At 37.4% G+C, this 18,237-nt stretch overlaps 3 protein-coding genes across 4 annotated transcripts in view; all 3 read left to right on the plus strand.

Moving 5' to 3' along the window:
- The window catches only part of LOC149130516 (uncharacterized), a 55,238-nt gene extending 38,436 nt beyond the window's left edge, over nt 1–16,802 (plus strand). The window contains exons 1-2 of one of the 2 annotated variants that reach the window (XM_089343782.1): nt 637–803; nt 11,367–16,802. In XM_089343782.1, the coding sequence (XP_089199908.1) occupies nt 11,374–16,776 (5,403 nt within the window). In that variant the 5' untranslated portion in view covers nt 637–803; nt 11,367–11,373 and the 3' untranslated portion in view covers nt 16,777–16,802. Of the gene's footprint in view, nt 1–636; nt 804–11,366 lie in introns of those variants that run through there. The other variant, XM_089343781.1, reaches the window with a different exon arrangement.
- Nucleotides 1–18,237, plus strand: part of LOC149130513 (uncharacterized) — a 193,239-nt gene that overhangs the window by 72,234 nt on the left and 102,768 nt on the right. The gene's annotated exons all lie outside the window — the stretch shown is intronic.
- Nucleotides 1–18,237, plus strand: part of LOC149130515 (uncharacterized) — a 125,438-nt gene that overhangs the window by 54,527 nt on the left and 52,674 nt on the right.

Genomic DNA, 18,237 nt, shown 5'->3' on the forward strand with positions numbered 1-18,237 from the left:
TGTGACTGTCTATGTATGTGTAAGTATGCACACACACACACACACACACGTCTGCATATATAGTTTTGTATGTATGTATATACAGAGGCAGGAGTGCCTTTGTAGTATGAAGCTTGCTTCCCAACTGCATGGTTGTGGGTTCAGTCCCACTGCTTGGCACCTTGGGTAAGTGTCTTCGGGCTGACCAAAGCCTTGTGTGTGGATTTGGTAGATGAAAACTGAAAGAAGCCCATCGTATATATATACATATATATATATATAGTTTCTCAGTTTATTTGCTCTGTATGTTGTAATTAGTAATACTGTTAATTAATCACTGGACTGGAGGCAAATACAATACACAAACACTAAATATATTATATACATTTGTATGTATTATATTTATATCTATATGTAAATATGCATCTATCTATGCACACATAAATACATGTATGTACATTTATATACGTGTGTGTGTGTTTGCGAGTATTTTTCTCTTTTTCCCTGAAGTGGGAACCTAGCACACACATCCATATATACGAGTATATATATATATATATATATGTATATATATATAGACATAATATACAGACACACATGCAGGACGTGTCTAGGCTTTATCATTGGTCTACGTGATCAAATGCATAACAAATTGTCTGCAAATTTCACACTACACACACACGAGACGTTAACGCCCACTTCTTCCAGCTATCTATAAATAAGCCTCATCGGCAGAGATTATCACATTTTTTGCCCGTTCTTTCAACTGAACTCACAGAGACAAAACACTTGAGGCTGAAATTCAAACACAGTTATTGACTCTAGTAAGTACTTTTGTGATAATTATCTTCATTAACAACTTACTAACACATTTACAGTGTGAAATATTCATTACAACTATTTCAAACCTTAGTTTTGCTGTTATATTGAAAATTGTTTATTTTCAGGCAGTATTTTACAGACTAGAAACTGTTCAAACATTTCATTTCCAGAATATGATATAAAGTATAGTTTGCTTATAACAATATCACAACTATTTGTTGGAAATTAAGGGAATGGATATGTTCATCTAAGGATACAGCATTTTAAGTAATTTCCAATTGATTTCTAATTCTCAAGTGAAATTTAAAATTTGTAAATCAATTTTATGGTTGTTAAATTGTTTGTTTTTTGTAAATTTAATGTTTCCAAAGTTTAGTCAAGGGAGAAGGGCCTTGCCGATGGCCCTTTATATTTCCAGGGTCTTCAAGAGTGGTGAATGGAAGAGAGACTTTCTCAAAACAAGAGACCTAACATGAATACATACAACAGAGAAATCCTCTGCTAAAAGGGCCAGGTGATGGTGTTGAAAAAGGTGATAGATTAAGTCTGTAACCTAGGGAGGCAACAAAAGAATTTGAACTCAGATCACAAAGAACCACATTTTACCCTTTCGTAACCAACCCAGCTGAAACTGGCTCTGTAGTACAAATGTCTTGTTTTAACAAGTTTTGAATTAAAATCTTCCACCAAACCTTAGTGACAATTTATGTTCCTAACTCTAGCTTAATGATAACAAAGTTATTTTACTAAATTCTTTGTTATATCTAAAGTAATTGAAAGAAACACAGAACATCTCAAAATAAATACAGAAACAAAAGGGTTAAATACTACAAGGCATCTTGTCAAATATATAATTCCATGTGACCACCACCTCAGACTGACATTTTAATTATTGACCCTTGCATAATAAAAATCAAAATTAATCTCAGCATGATTTGAACTCGGCAGACAAAGAGTCAGTATAAATACCACAAGGTATTAAGTCCATACATTCTAACGACTCTACTAATTGATCTTTTTCTTCTTTCAATCAATGAAAATTTTAAAACTGATTCTGATTTTCATATCAAACTTTGTACATAAATATAATTGTTCTGATGATTTCATTTCTGTTAGATCTGGTACTGAAAGTCACGGAGAGGGTCATAGCCCAACTAATTAGGGAGAAAGTCAGTTTAGATGAGATGCAGTTTGGGTTCGTGCCAGGAAAAGCACCACTCATGCGATATTTCTGGTAAGACAGCTGCAGAAGAAATACCTAGCCAAAGATAAACCTTTGTACCTGGCTTTTGTTGACATGGAGAAAGCCTTTGACAGGGTCACTCGATCCCTTATCTGGTGGTCAATGAGGAAACTAGGGATAGAAGAATGGTTAGTGAGAGCTGTACGAGCCATGTACGGAGACGCTGTCAGTAAGGTGAGAGTTGGTAATGAGTATACTGAAGAATTCCGGGTAGAGGTAGGGGTCCACCAAGGTTCAGAAATCACCCCCTCCTATTTATCATAGTCCTCCAGGCAATAACAGAGGAATTCAAGACAGGATGGCCCTGGGAGCTCCTCTATGCTGATGACTTTGCACTAATTGCTGAGTCACTATCAGAACTAGTGGAGAAGTTTCATGTGTGGAAGCAAGGACTAGAATTGAAGGGCCTTAGAGTCAACCCAGCTAATACCAAAGTCCTAATCAGTAGGAAGGTAGAAAAAACACAAACCCCTCCAGGTAGATGGCCCTGCTCAATGTGTAGAAGAGGCATAGGAAGAAACTCTATAAGATGTACCTGCTATCTGGGTGACCAAGTTAGTAGTGGGGGAAGGTGTGCTGAAAGTGTAGCTGCTAGAATAAGAATAGCCTGGGAAAAGTTCAGAGAGCTCTTACCTCTGCTGGTGATAAAGGGCCTCTCTCTCAGAGTAAAATGCAGACTGTATGACGCATGTGTACGAACAACCATGCTGCATGGCAGTGACACATGGGCCGTGACTGCTGAGGACATGCGTAAGCTCGCAAGGAATGAAGCCAGTATTCTCCGATGGATGTGTAATGTCAGTGTGCATACTCAACAGAGTGTAAGTACCTTGAGAGAAAAGTTGAACCTAAGAAGCATCAGTTGTGGTGTGCAAAAGAGACGATTGCGTTGGTATGGTCACATGGCGAGAATGGATGAGGATAGCTGTGTGAAAAAGTGCCACACCCTAGTGGTTGAGGGAACCTGTGGAAGAGGCAGGCCCAGGACGACCTGGGATGAGGTGGTGAAGCACGACCTCCAAACATTAGGCCTCACCGAGGCAATGACTTGTGACCGAGACCTTTGGAAATATGATGTGCGTGAGTAGACCCGGCAAACCAAGTGAGACCAAAATCCAAGGCCTCTGCCAGGGGTGTAACAAGCCCACTTATGCGTACCTTTCCTTCATTGGACACTAAACTCCTCTTGCAAAGACCTGTTGAGTCAAGTGAAATCGAAATCGAACTAAATTCAACAACTGGCCCCCATGCCAACGTTGTCTCCTTCATTGGACACTAAACTCAGCTTGTGAAGACCTGTTGGGGTAAGTGAAAGCAAAATCGTGATGGCACCTGTACCAGTAAATCACTAAGAGCACCGTTCGAGTGTGATTGCTACCAAATATACTGTTTATAAAAATAATTTTCATATTTCAACTTTATAAATTGTACTTTGACATTATAAAAGTTAAACATCCTATTAAATTTAAGAAGATTATATTTTGTATATATTTTTATAAATTACATTTAAATATTGTATTTGAAGGAATAATTTATGTTATATCTTGGTAAATTTCGAAATATTCTTGGAGATTTCTGTGGAATTATCAACTTGGTTGAGAAATAGAATAGTGATGGGTTTTTTTTAAGTGTAGATTTGTGGATAAGAAAGACATGAATAATAATTGAAGAGGGGGTGTGACATTTATAGAGACAGGTTAACAGATTAGATGGTGGTGGTCATGGTGGTGGAGAGATTTCAAGTTATGTATGTAATGTGTGGCTGATGTGTTTTACTCCTTTATTTATTGAACCATGGCCATGCTGGAGCATTGCCTTCATGCATTTAACTGATCATATGAGCACCAGTATTTCTTTTTAAGTCCGGTACATATTTTAACTATTTGTGGATCAGCTAGGTTAGGAAATGAAGTTGATATTTTAATTAATCAGTAAGTACTAACACATTTATAGCATTATTGAATGATGGAAAGAATATATATATAAAGCGAGAGAGAGAGATACACACTTGTATACATACATATATACACACACTCTTCACATTTGTGCTTATTTCCTCCTACCGTTTTATAAACTATAAAAAATGTGTCCAGGATTTCAAATACTTTTACAAGAAGAGAAAGTTCATATTTTCTTGAACAATCTCAAAAATATTTGATAAATTCTTAAGAAAATGTAAATTATATTTAAGGACAAAATGTTTTGGATTTTATGATTCATGGAAAATTCAAAATTTGTTTAGCAGTTTTACAGAAATATAAGCTAAGAAATCAAATAGGTACGTAATTGTGTCTCTATTTTCATCCCACCATTACTTGACAACCGATGTTGATGTGTTTACATCCCTGTAACTTAGAAGTTCATCAAAAGAGACCAATAGAATAAGTACTAGGCTTACAAAGAATAAGTCCTAGGGTCGATTTGCTTGACTAAAGGCAGTGCTCCAGCATGGCCACAGTCAAATGACTGAAAGAAGTACAAGAATAATGGAATATATATATATATATATACACACACAAACATAATATACATATATATATACATGTACAGAATGTATAAACACACACACATAATATATATATGTTAACGTAAAAGAAGGGAACTAAAATGTTGAAGTTGATATTTAAAAGGAGAGAGAGAGATGAAAGTAAAAGGGGACATGTGAAGGACATAAAATAGGAAAAGTAGGGTTGTTATCATTATTATTATTTTGGTGGGAGAGGGTGAGCTGGTAGAATGGTTAGCACGCTGGGCAAAGTGCTTGCCAGTATTTTGTTTGTCTTTACGTTCTGAGTTCAAATTTTGCCAACATCAACCTTCATCCTTTCGGGGTTGATAAAAATAAATACCTTTTGAGTTCTGGGGTCGATGTAATCAACTTACCTGTTTCCCTGAACTTGTTGGCCTTCTGCTAAAATTTGAAAATTCTTCCGCTATGTTCTGAGTTCAAATTCCACTGAGGTCGACTTTGCCTTTCATCCTTTTGGGGTTGATTGAATAAGTACCAGCTATGCACTGGGGTTGATGTAATTTACTAGTCCCCTCACACAAAATTTCAGGCCTTTTTCCTAAAGTAAGAAAGGATTATTATTATTATTATTATTATTATTATTATTATTATTATTATTATTATTATTATTATTATTATTATTATTATTAATATTATTATTATTATTACTGTGATGAGCTGGCAAAATTGTCAGGATGGCAGGCAAAATGTTGACCACCATTTTATCTGTCTTTACATTCTGAGTTCAAATTCCACCAAGGCTGACTTAGCCCTGCATCATTTTGGGTTCAATAAATTAAGTACTAGCTAAGTACTAGGGTTGGTGTAAGACTAGCCCCTTCCTTGAACTTGCTGGCCTTGTGCCAAAACTTGGAATCATTTTTACTAAAATTGAAAAATAAAAGAAATTATTATTATGATTATAATTATTATTATTTAGTGACTTCAGGATTAGGGCTAAGCGGTTGCCCAGGAGATGACCAGCTTGGAGGAGAAGGGCCTGGAAGCTCAAAGATCCTGCGAATGGACAGAGATTTAGAGACTTATTACTTGAGGCCTTTGACGAATTAGAAGGGGAAGTAGCTTCACATGATGTAGAAGACAACTGGACGTTTCTACGGGACAACCTGCTGAAGGCCACTGATCAGATCTGTGGCTGGTGCAAAGTCCCCTCTCGACCCCAAATAACGTGGTGGTGGAACAATGTTGTTGACATGGCTATTAGACAAAAGAAACAGGCTTGGAAGGACTGGAAGAATGGTGGTAGCAGGGAATTGTATCAGACTGCCAGAAGGGAAGCTAAGCGATAGGTTTATTTAGCCAGAGGGGAAGCAGATAAGAAAAAATTTGCCAATGTTCTGTGCCGTGAGGACCAAAGACTTGAGGTATTTCGTGTTACAAGACAGTGTGTGAGAGAGAATTGTGATGTCGTGGGAGAGAAATGTGTTCGCATGGATGATGGTATGCTTGCACTAAACGAGGCTGCAAAGAAAGAGGTATGGAGACGCCACTACAAAAGATTGCTCAATAAAGAGAATGAATAGGAGAAAGAGGGTCTGCTGAATGTCGACCCAACAGAGGGACCAGCTATCCGAGTTGACAGTACCATGGTAGATAAAGCAATTAAGAGTATGAAGACAGGGAAAGCCCCCGGCCCATCAAGAATCACGGCAGAGATGCTCAAAATATTTGGCAGTGTCGGTTATAGCCTAGTCACCCGTATTGTTAACCAGGTGATACACGAAGGAGTCATACCCAATGGCTGGTGTAGCAGCACCATAGTCAACTGCTACAAAGGTAAAGGTGACGCTTTGGATACAAATAATTACAGAGGTATCAAGTTGTTAGATCAGGTAATGAAAGTCACGGAGAGGGACATAGCTCAACTAATTAGGGAGAGAGTCAGCTTAGATGAGATGTAGTTTGGGTTTGTGCCAGAGAAAGCACCACTGATGCTATATTTCTGTTAAGGCAGCTGCAGGAGAAATACCTAGCCAAAGATAAACCTCTGTACCTGTCTTTCATTGACATGGAGAAAGCCTTTGACAGGGTCCCCCGATCCTTTATCTGGTGGTCAATGACGAAACTAGGGATAGAAGAATGGTTAGTGAGAGCTGTGCGAGCCATGTACAGAGACGCTATCAGTAAGGTGAGGGTTGGCAACGAGTACAGTGAAGAATTCCGGGTAGAGGTAGGGTCCACCAAGGTTCAGTCCTCAGCCCCCTCCTATTTATCATAGTCCTCCAGGCGATAACAGAGGAATTCAAGACAGGATGTGCCTGGGAGCTCCCCTATGCTGATGACCTTGCATTAATTGCTGAGTCACTATGAGAACTAGTGGAGAAGTTTCAGGTGTGGAAGCAAGGACTAGAATCGAAGGGCCTTAGAGTCAACCTAGCTAAAACCAAAGTCCTAATCAGTAGGAAGGTAGACAACACACAAACCCCTTCAGGTAGATGGCCCTGCTCGATCTGTAGAAAGGGCATAGGTGGTAACTCTATAAGATGCACCCAATGCAAGCTATGGACACATAAGAGGTGCAGCAACATCAAAGGAAGGTTAACTAGGATGAACAGCACAGTGTTCCACCAGAAAACATATCCAACCATTGTGCTGTTCATATTTGAAGAACTTGGTGAAATATTCTCTTGTTTGAAACCAAGTGAGGATTGGTGAAACTAATAGAGTGTAGTCATAAACTTGACTGAGTGGGACTCACAAGAACCTGGCAAGGAACAAAACAAAATTATGAGAGGGAAAATACAAAAAAGAAAATACATCATCTGATGTATTATAAAGGTTTTGACATCCATTTTCCCTAACTGGCATGGGTAGGACAGTTGAAGAGGAAGCAGTGAGCCAGAGGACTTTGCTGAGCTCCAAAGAAAGATTTGGCAAGATTTCTACAGCTGGATAATCTTCCTAACACCAAATGCACACACATGTGTGTGTGTTTATGCATGCATGAGAGTATATGAATGTATAAACATGGGTTTACTTATGTTTGATTGTACATCTGATTTTGTATGCTAGCATGGGTTAGATGAATATATTATTGTAACATTGTTTTACAGACAGTCTACCTTCCTATTGCTAACCCAAAACCATTTTTGCAAGAACAAAAGTTCTTATTTCCCATGTCTTCCAAGGTGGGGGTGATTGGTTGACAGATGTGACTGCTTGGAGCAACTTAAAATAGATTGCAAACATAAATAAACAAATGCACAGACACCTACACACACACAATCAGCTCAAGTTCACTGCTTCCTGTAGCAGAAACAGATGGAAGCTAATGGAAGTGATTACATAACTCATATTCCTTTGTCATTCATTAATTCATATCTATAAACATACATATATATATACACAAACATTTATACATGGTTATGTGAAGGTACATTCATATAACTAACACACATATCTGTGTGTGTATGTGTGTGTATATATATATATATATATATATATATATATATATATATTTAGCAGAAGTAACAAAGTGACCCAAGATCCGAAAGTTTCATTTATTGGCATTTATCAAACTGGTTCTTTGGAGGTATATTCCCAGACCTCCAAAGAACTAGATTGATGAGGGTCAACACATGGAACTCTCAGATCTTGAGTCACTCTGTTAGTTCTGCTAAATATTAATAAAAAATACATTAAACATATACTCACATTTCACAAAAAAAAAAAGATGAAGACAGGTGGTGTAGAAAACAAACAGATGTATTAGTATAACGCTCGGGAATAGAGAAAGTCTTTGATGTTTCGAGCCTATGCTCTTCCGCAGAAAGAACACAGAAAGAAACAAAGAGAGAGAAAAAAGAATGTGCAGTGGCTAGCGATCTATCATGCCGAATGCCAGACAGAAGGGTCACACAGGAGAGCTAGGAAGAAGGGGAGATATTAAAGTAGTGGTGATCCCAAAATGAAGGTATGCCTGCATGTGTATAAGAGACTTCGTATGTGCGTCTGAAAGAGGGCTGGTGATCTTGACGTGTGTGCGTGTGTATGTGTAGGTGTGAAAATGTGGGGCTGGGAATTGGTCAGTGCTGGTGTGTGCGTAGTGGTGTGTTGATATGATGTGTTGTGTGGTGTGGTATGGTGCTTGGAGGTGGGGGAGGCGAGAGTGGGGAAAGCAAGGATGGGGTGTGGGTAGAGGTGGGGTATGTGGGAGTGGGTGTAAGTGATGGGGTGGTGTTGGAATATGTAGAGGTGGGGTGGGCTTATGAGGGACGGTTGACGATGAAGGAAGGAATGAAAAGAGAGAAAGAGAGTAGTAGTAAAGAGAAGTAGGAGTCGGAGCAAGAGAGGCAAGGGGAGGAGGTTAGATGAAAAGGGGAGGAGAGTTAAGCCCATGTAGCGCAAACGGGAGTCCAGATGGCCCCTGTGCAAGAACAATCCAAACATGGACAGGTGTTGCAAAGAGTGACCGGTAGAGCGGAAATGGCATGAGACCAGGATGTCATTGCAGAGTCAGATGTTTCGGAGATGTTCCGCGAACCAGTCAGTCAAGTGGCGTCCCATTTGCCTGATTTATATAGAAGGGTAGAGAGAGCAGGAGCGGCAGTAGATAATATTGGTAGAAGGGCAGGTGAAGTAGTCGGTGATGGGTGCCAATGAGGAGGGTGATGTTGGAGAGGTAAGGGCAAGTGTAGCAGCATGGGCAGGAGCAAGGGAATAAGCTGGGTTGGGGAAGAAGCTATAGCCCAAGGTCACGTAGGTTGTGGGCTCGTTTGAAAAAGGGGAGGGGTCTGATAGGGAAGATGTGTGAAGTGGAGGGGTCGTGGTGCGTTGGAGAGGTAGGGTGGTAGGTGAGGGGAAAAGAGAGACACCGTCAGCACTTTCGCTACCCTCTAATTTACGACACCCCTATCACTCACCACTCCAACATACACATAACTTATCATTCACTTCCAATATCAAACATCCTTCATATCCCCCATGTCACTGCCACCTGTGTCCCTACTGCCATGCCCCTATCACCCCTACCTCTATCTTTCATCTCTCAATCACTCTCTCTTCTTTTTACTCTATCTTATTGCTGTGACAAAGATTGGCAGTAAATTTCTTCTCTTCACCATTCTTCCAATGAAACTAGAGATGTTACTGGACCTACCTGAGTCTCTCCCCAACACTCAACCACTCCTTTCCATATATTCTTTACCCTCATCCCAAGGTATATGTGAAGCCCAGAGATTGTCTCCAGTCATGGCACCATAAGATGCACCCAGTGCACTTTGGGCAGTGGTTGGTATCAGGAAGAGCATCTAGCTGTAGAAAGAAAACCAGAAAATATAACTTCAGGCAAGATATTCTTTGAACCATCCAACCTATTCCAGCATGGAAAGTGGGGGTAAAATGATGATGATCATACATACATATGGATGTATAAATATACATATGTGCATCTTTGTGTATATATTATACATATTCATTCATATATATGTATGCACGTCTATATAAATACAAACACAATTAGATTAAAGTCTAATATAATTATTATGAGAGTTTTTGTAGGTTTTTCTTCCCCAAAATAAACCAAGTAGAATGGCACAAGTGAAACATAAACATTATTTCCAATTTAATTTTACAGTTGAAATATTTGCAATTATCTGGTTTTCTCTTCATAAACTTTGTTGTCAATAACAACACCAATAGCAACAACATAGCCTTATCCAGCTCTTTTCCAAAGAGGAGGTGGAGGATCATTCTGATGATGATGAGTCACCAGAATGTCATTAATCACCCCACCAATATTTCCTAATCCACCTCATTAAACCCCCAATACTTCATAATAAACTAGACCAAGTTATATCTCCTCACCTAACACAAAACAAAACACACTTCCCCTGCCAAACCCCTTTTTCATACAAACACATCTTTCTCATTGCTACCCAAACACTGTCCCTTATATTGAATATAATTAAGATGAACCTACCTTTCGTTAATTGGGCTTATTCATTAACCAATCTTTATTATCTCAATCAGGAACAATTAATAACGATCCTCTCAACATGCTGTGTATCAGTGTGATTATATGGAAGCCCATCTTTTGATAAGCTTTCCAAGTTAATCAATGTTGTGTATGATAATTGTGTGGATTATATTGGAATGTTGAGAGATTTACAGCATTTGTCAGGTTTCATCTCCAGCTTTATTGATATCTCTTAATCCAGGTAAATATGATGGAAACCAAGCCAACCATGACGGTCCCATCATTTCCAGTACATATAATCATTAGTAATACTTATATTCCATCTAACTAGCAAAATGTTCAGTCTGTCTTGTGTCTGACAAATGTCAATGAAACATGAAGTCTATGTGTTGCTAATTGTTCCATGTTAACGAAGTTTGAATATGATTGCTGTGTGTTGGGACATAATATAGCATGTATACCAATTAAAGTTAATTTCCTCTACAGCTTAGAGTGTCTCGTTATTGAATAACTTTGGAGCAAGGGAATCTCTTTGACTAATTATCATTAAATAAATCTAAACCACACGTGATTATTACTTTGTGATGTTGAGAGCAAATATAATTTCCAGTGAATATAATTATTGCTAGTATTTAGACTCCATGTAATTAATGAAACTTATTAATACATCTTAAATTAGACTGTAATAAGGTGTTTAATTCTAATCATTATTATTACAACTAAAAGTTGTTTAAATATTAATTAGACGAAATTAATTCACTGACAGAAATACATAAATGTTTTGTTTGTGATTTTCAAATAATGAAGTAAACATCATCTCCCTGAAACTTTAATATTTTCACAAAGCTAAATGTTTTCCTTGTATTTCATTACAGATTCACTATGGAAGACCAAGCAAAACAAATCGATCAGGAAAGGGCTTTAAGGGACTCAACAACAAAAAGGTGTAAATATGAGAGAGATGACGGTTCAAGGAGAGAAATGTCAGAGAAACGAGCTTCATCTCATTCAACAACAGAACAAAAAAGACACAAAGGAGACCGTGAAAAGAGGGAAATAATGGGAAAACGAAATACTTTGGACAAACACATATTTTACACAAGATTCAATGCATATGAAGACAAAATTAATTTGTTGATAAATTCTCGAGAACAAATACGTACTTCTTTAAAAAGTATAGGAATGGATAAAAATACTTTTCTAAAGGATTTTAGAAAGAGAATAGAAATGTTGATGAAAGACATTAAAAAAACCGATTACAATAAAAAATTTATTAGTTTTGAAAAACTAGAATTGTTCCTGGAACACTATTTACAGAGAAATATTCTACAAGACAAACACAAAACCATTGATCCACCAAAAATAACCATGAAATTTCGACCTCTTTGCCCAGTTGTGACCAGAGAAGCAAAGATTGAGGAATCTGGAGAAGAATGTGACAAACTCACAATATCCAATATTATTGTAATACAGGGGGGAGTGATTACCTATTCCCACCATTGTATGACAATATGTTGTGTGATAAGAGACGGTGACAGAAATGATGTCCATTGTCCATCTTCTGTTACCAGTTTCACCAGAATTGGTCAAGACATGGTTCTAGCAACCCTCCCCTTCCGAGAAATGATTCTCATTATCAGCCCCACAACTTTCAAGATTAAAAGGATACAGTTGGGGTTGTATATGGTGAGTTACTTGGAAGATTCTACACTTATAGGTGTAGAAATGTTTGGTAAGACAGTTTACCAAATGGATTGGGAGGAGAATAGAATTAAGCACCAATTCATCACCAAAGAAACACCTACAGATATTGCTGTAGGGGTCCACAATATACTTTTAATTACATTTTCCAGTATTAACAGAGTAATCTGTTACAATATGGATGGCCAACAGTTATGGGAGGTAGAGACCCATTCTCTGCACCTCCCAAGTAAAATCTCTCTGTACCAAAGCTATTTCTGTGTCCTCCAGGGACAAGTTATTTATAAGATTTCGGCTAAAGGTAGTGTGACAAAGAGGGACATTGGCAGGAAATGCCGCTCTATTTCTGTTGGTAAAGATACCATTTTGGTAACAGATTATTTTGGCAAACCACATGCCATTGAAACAAATAAAAACTTTTGGCCCAAACTGTCATACAACCACCAGCTACACACCCCCAGCTTGAAAGACTATATTGATATTGAGGATTGCAACAACATTACAAATATTCTACCTATGTCTACATCTTCTACATTAATAATTTACAAAAACAAGAAAGCTAAACTATTCACTGATAATGAGGAAATAATTAACCAAAATAATTTAGTTTTCCTTGAGCTTCCTTCTTTCTGTTTTAGAATAAACGCAAACAGATTCCTGGTATTTTATCGTGAAATGAAAGGACTTCAGTTTATCACCTGTCCTGAACTAAGAAAAGGCCCTTTAATAAAGGTCCACACTGGTTACAGGAAAATATGTCATATTGTATCAAATAAGTGTTTAGCTGTGACCACCACCGAAAACAAAAATGAGATCCATATCCTATTGATCAACGAAGATAAAGTTGACATTACAGAAAGAATTTCTCTGGGACATTCTAATGTCACCATTGCTGCAACTCCAATCAATTTTGTGGTCGTAGATGGATGCAAAAATAAAATGGTATTTTATTCCACATGTGCTGAAGAACTTTTTCAAAAATACCTTCCATTCTATGGCTACCCTCATCACATCTACTCTGATAATGTTTATTTTTATGTCCTCTTCAAGAGACACTCTATTCTGATATGCTATGATATATATGGAGAAATGAAATGGCAGTGGCAACTGCCTTTCTCTGTTCACCCTCACATTGCTGTTTTCCAAGGGACTGTTTATCTACCGGACACTCAACTCAACAGGGTCCTTCTTTACAAGTATCAGGACCGGTCGTCTGGCTGTTGTTTACACCTGAAAAATCCTTATATCAGAAATCTAAATCTACGACTCAAAGAAAAGAAGAATGACAAAAAACTTGTCATTGGTGAAATATGTAATCTGGAGAATGGACAGTTGGTGGTGTCCGACATCAACCATGATTGCTTGTTATACATTTCTAATGAAGGAGACATTGTGTCGAGATTATCTCTGCCGTCTACAGCTACAGATATATGTCGATGGGATTCTAATCAAATAGGTGTCACATTACCCCTACAGAAACAATTAAGGATCATTGGAAACCTATCAAAGACAGTGAGAAGTGTATCATTAAGGCAGCCTTATGTACGGGTGTGTAAGATGGGTGAATGTGAAATTGTTTGTTATTGTGATAAACCATCACATTTAGATATTTTAGCCATCAATTATTATAATCAAGTTGAAACAATTAAGACAATTAATATCCCTTTTTTTGTGAAATCATTATCAATAGACAAGGAAACAGAAAAGCTATTAATTGTTACTAGGGGAAAAGCATTTCAGTACAACACTACAATAGGTGGTGGTGGTCATGGCAGTCGTCAGATGGTCCCCAGTGTTTTTATGTCCCAAGTGAAACGTCCCCCCAGTCTCTACGGTGGATCTATTGACCAAATGTTTGTGTATCTTGTAGACAGCAGCCGTATGTTTGCTATAAACGATCATAATTTGTTGGTTAATGATCTCGTTACAAATAATCAACTTAATTATTATATCGATCTGGTAGATGTATTTTCCAGAAACATTTCTGTCAGTGAAATGTTGTCTTGTACTTTATATCTACAAGACCTGACAGTTTCTGATAAAGGCAGACGTATTTCTCTCCCTCAACATTTGGGAGACAAAGAACTAGTGAGGATTACATCTTTGGTTATAACTGAAAATAATCTGGTTGCAGTATGGGACGAGGGGAATAAAAACATAAAGATATTCACATTGGATGGTCAACTTTTGGATTCAATCAAAGTGAATGCTTATAGATTTATTAAAATGTGTCGATGGCAGTTAAACACATTGGTCATTACGAATTGGGATTATTCTAATAATAATAAATGCCAACTGTTGACATTAAAAGTGGAATTTCCATTGTCGTTGGTAATTTACCAAACGAGAAATAAATATGAATGTGTGGCGTCTTTATCAAACAATCAACTGGTTTTTAGTAAAATGGGAGATGGAAGTCATTTGTATTTTGTAGATATTGATGAAATACATTTGAGTGTGAAGGAAATAAAACAAATAGACATACCTGAACCATTAATAAGGAGAAACGAAGTTGGAAAATATTATGATTACATCAAGAATATTAAAGTTACTGCTGAAGATGTCATCATTGTCTTCAACATGAGATTCATCATTTTCTTCAACAGTGATGGTCAATATTTACATTCAGTCAGACACTACATGGAGTATGATTTTAGTTATGACATGATGACAATTGATGACAGTTTTTTGTACATTCAGGGTGGATGGGAGAAATATTTCAGTTCATCTGGATATAAAAACATTTTGTGTTTGACCCAGGATGGGGAATACAAGAGAATATTTTTAAATAAAAGAATTTATAAAGATGGAGTACACTTCTCCAGTATAGACTGTAAAGGACCAAGGTTTGTTGGATGCCCCTGGAGGGTAACGGGGAATGAATTGTATGTTGAAGGGTTGTTTATGGTGAATCGAGAAAGCTTCCCGGTTGCTCGTTTACAAACAGACGAATTTCCTGTTCAAGTAAAAGATTTTGATATTTCTGATGAAGGAAAGACAGTTGTGTGTGAAAAAGCCAATAATGGAAATGTTAAAATATTTGATGAAGATGGGGAGCTGCTATGTCACAGAAATGTGGCAAGTTTAGTTGGTGGTGTGTGTTTTACACAAGGAAAACACATAATGGCCACGGTTCCTAAAAGGAAAGAAATATTTCAACTGAATGGAAAAGATTTGAAGAAATCTCAAGCTTGGACAAGTCCCATCCCTTATGGTGTAATATGGAGAAAAGTGGGGGGTATTTACTGGTGTCAACATATTGAATTGATTGAATGTCATTGCATAAAGATTGATGGGGACCAAATGAACATTCTGGAATCTGTGTCTTTATTAAATCTTGATTCTGGTCTTTGTTTCCCTTCCATTACATCTGAGACGAACAAAGAAATATTCAGTAATGAATTAATTAATAAATTGAAATACAATGGAGGAGATGGAGAAGGAGGAAGAAGAGGTAAATCAGGTGAAATATTTGGTAAAGGTAGATTAAAGGTGAGATGTGGTAATTACATAGCGGAGATTAATAATTCAGGAATTGATGAAATATCAGTGACGAGACTGCCACATAGAACAGCAATGGTCCCTTTTTCCATTCCTGCATTCGAGGAACCTGTTAATTATGATTATGGGGACATTAGGGACCGGAACAGTAAACTAATTAAGTTAGATGAAAATGTGAGTGTGTTGATGTTTCGAGAAAGCGTCACATTAATCGGAACAACAACAACAACAGTGGACATACTTCAACATGAACAAGAAGAAGAACCACTGGACATATGTCGGTGGACAGATGAATATTTCATTGTCGCCTTTGGAAGAGAAATGAGGGTCTTCAACAAGGATCTCTATTGTTTAAAAACCATCAGAACTGAGAAATACTACAACAGAATTTATAAATACAATGACAATCAACTCGTGTGTGGTGGTCATTATATTAGAGACATAACTCAAGAAGAGAGAGACAAGAAATACGGAACAGAATGGGATAACAACAAATATTACTACATTTGCAAAGACCCCTACATCTTTGACTCTTATTATGTGGATGTGGTTGATATCAAAGATGGGAAATGTAAAGATGAAGTGTGTTGTGGGAAGATAGGGAGAAAGGGAAGGTTTGAGGGAGATGAAGGGGTGGATGATGTGGGAGTCACATCTTTTGGTGATGTTGTTGTTACGAGGAGGGAGATGGAGAAGAAAAAGGAGTTTGGAGAGTGGAATGGTTGGTGTTTTGTGGAATGGTTCAGAGAAAAGTCGATGGTGAAGAGGATAAGAATAGAAGGAAGAATATATTCTTTTCTGGAATATTATATTGTAAGACCTCATTTAACCATAAATGGTGAATGTGTTTATATAACAGATACAAGAAACAATATTTACGAAATATCTCGAAATATTGAAGAGGAAACATCTGAAGCTAATGAAATCCTGATATTTGAAGATAATCCAAAATATTTACTCCTCAGGAAAGATGAAAATGAAGTCTTTGAAGTTCTTGGTTTGGATGTTTCAGAAAATTCTTTGATGGTTTTTGGAATTATTCCTGGACTTCAATCTTTTTCTTTTTTTTATTATGACAAATAAATATTTCCAGAAATATTAAACTTCAATCTTCTTCTTCTTCTTCTTCATATTCTTATTATTGTAAATGGGTTCACCAGAGAATCGAACCTGCATTGCATTCTACACACTAACAATCAGTGTTGTAACATTCCTCAACACACTCTCTTTGTGTGTGTATATACTTTTGAATGTATATACATAAAGAGGTGCTCCAGCATGGCCACATTCAAATCACTGAAATAAGTAAAAAATAAAATGTTTAACAGTTCTGGGATAATTTTGCACTTTTAAATAAAATGTGTATATACATGTGTATAAAATGTGTATATATATGGAGGCGCAATGGCCCAGTGGTTAGGGCAGCGGACTCTCCGTCATAGGATCGCGGTTTCAGTTCCCATACCGGGTGTTGTGAGTGTTTATTGAGCGAAAACACCTAAAGCTCCATGTGGCTCCGGCAGTGGAGGGTGGCGAACCCTGCTGTACTCTTTCACCACAACTTTCTCTCACTCTTTCTTCCTATTTCTGTTGTACCTGTAATTCAAAGGGTCAGCCTTGTCACACTGTGTCACGCTGAATATCCCCAAGAACCACGTTAAGAGTACACGTGTCTGTGGTGTGCTCAGCCACTTGCACGTTAATTTCACGAGCAGGCTGTTCTGTTGATCGGATTAACTGGAACCCTCGACGTCGTAAGCGACGGAGTGCCAACAACATATATATATGTGTGTGTGTGTGTGTGTGTGTAATGTTTAAATATCCATGTTTGTGTGTGTATTATATATATACATATATATATATATATATATATATATATATATATACACACACACACATATATATGCATGTATGTATATGTATGTCTGGTGACTTTCCTATCATTGATTCTCCATTGACAAGCAGACGACCGAAAACAACAACAGAAACATCAGCAGCAGCAGATGAGAACCGCCACCACCACCACCACCGCCGCTGCATCCACCCTCATCACCATCACTGTTGTGTGTGCGTGTGTGCAGTCTGCATCTGACAGTTTTTAACGTTTAATAATAAGATTGTTGTTGTTGTTGTTGTTGCAGTGACATTTCAACTGCACACATGCACAAACATTGCCTTTCCTCCTCGCAGGGTTCTTGTTCTTGTTGCTGTTGGGGTTCATCATACAAAATAGAAAGACACTTTAAGAAGCATTTATTAAAAGCTTTCCCATAGCTGGTCATTTTTCATGCTAGAAATAGAAACCAAGTCACTTCAAATTCACTTTATTTTTCATATAAAATTTGAAGGACAGTTAAGAACCTTTTTATGAATGAAATTGGCCTGTATAAGGTCTCATTTCATGCTAGAAAGAGCTACCAAAACCATCACATTTTAGTTTTATCTATACTATATATAAAACAGAGATGTGTGTGTAATCGCTTTTCATGTGAAATCAACTTCACCAAATGCTTCCATACTTGTGATGCGTGAATAATTTGACCT

Source organism: Octopus bimaculoides, chromosome 28 (genome assembly GCF_046866305.1).
Source record: "Octopus bimaculoides isolate indiv1 chromosome 28, ASM4686630v1, whole genome shotgun sequence".
Classification (NCBI taxonomy): Eukaryota; Metazoa; Mollusca; class Cephalopoda; order Octopoda; family Octopodidae; genus Octopus; species Octopus bimaculoides.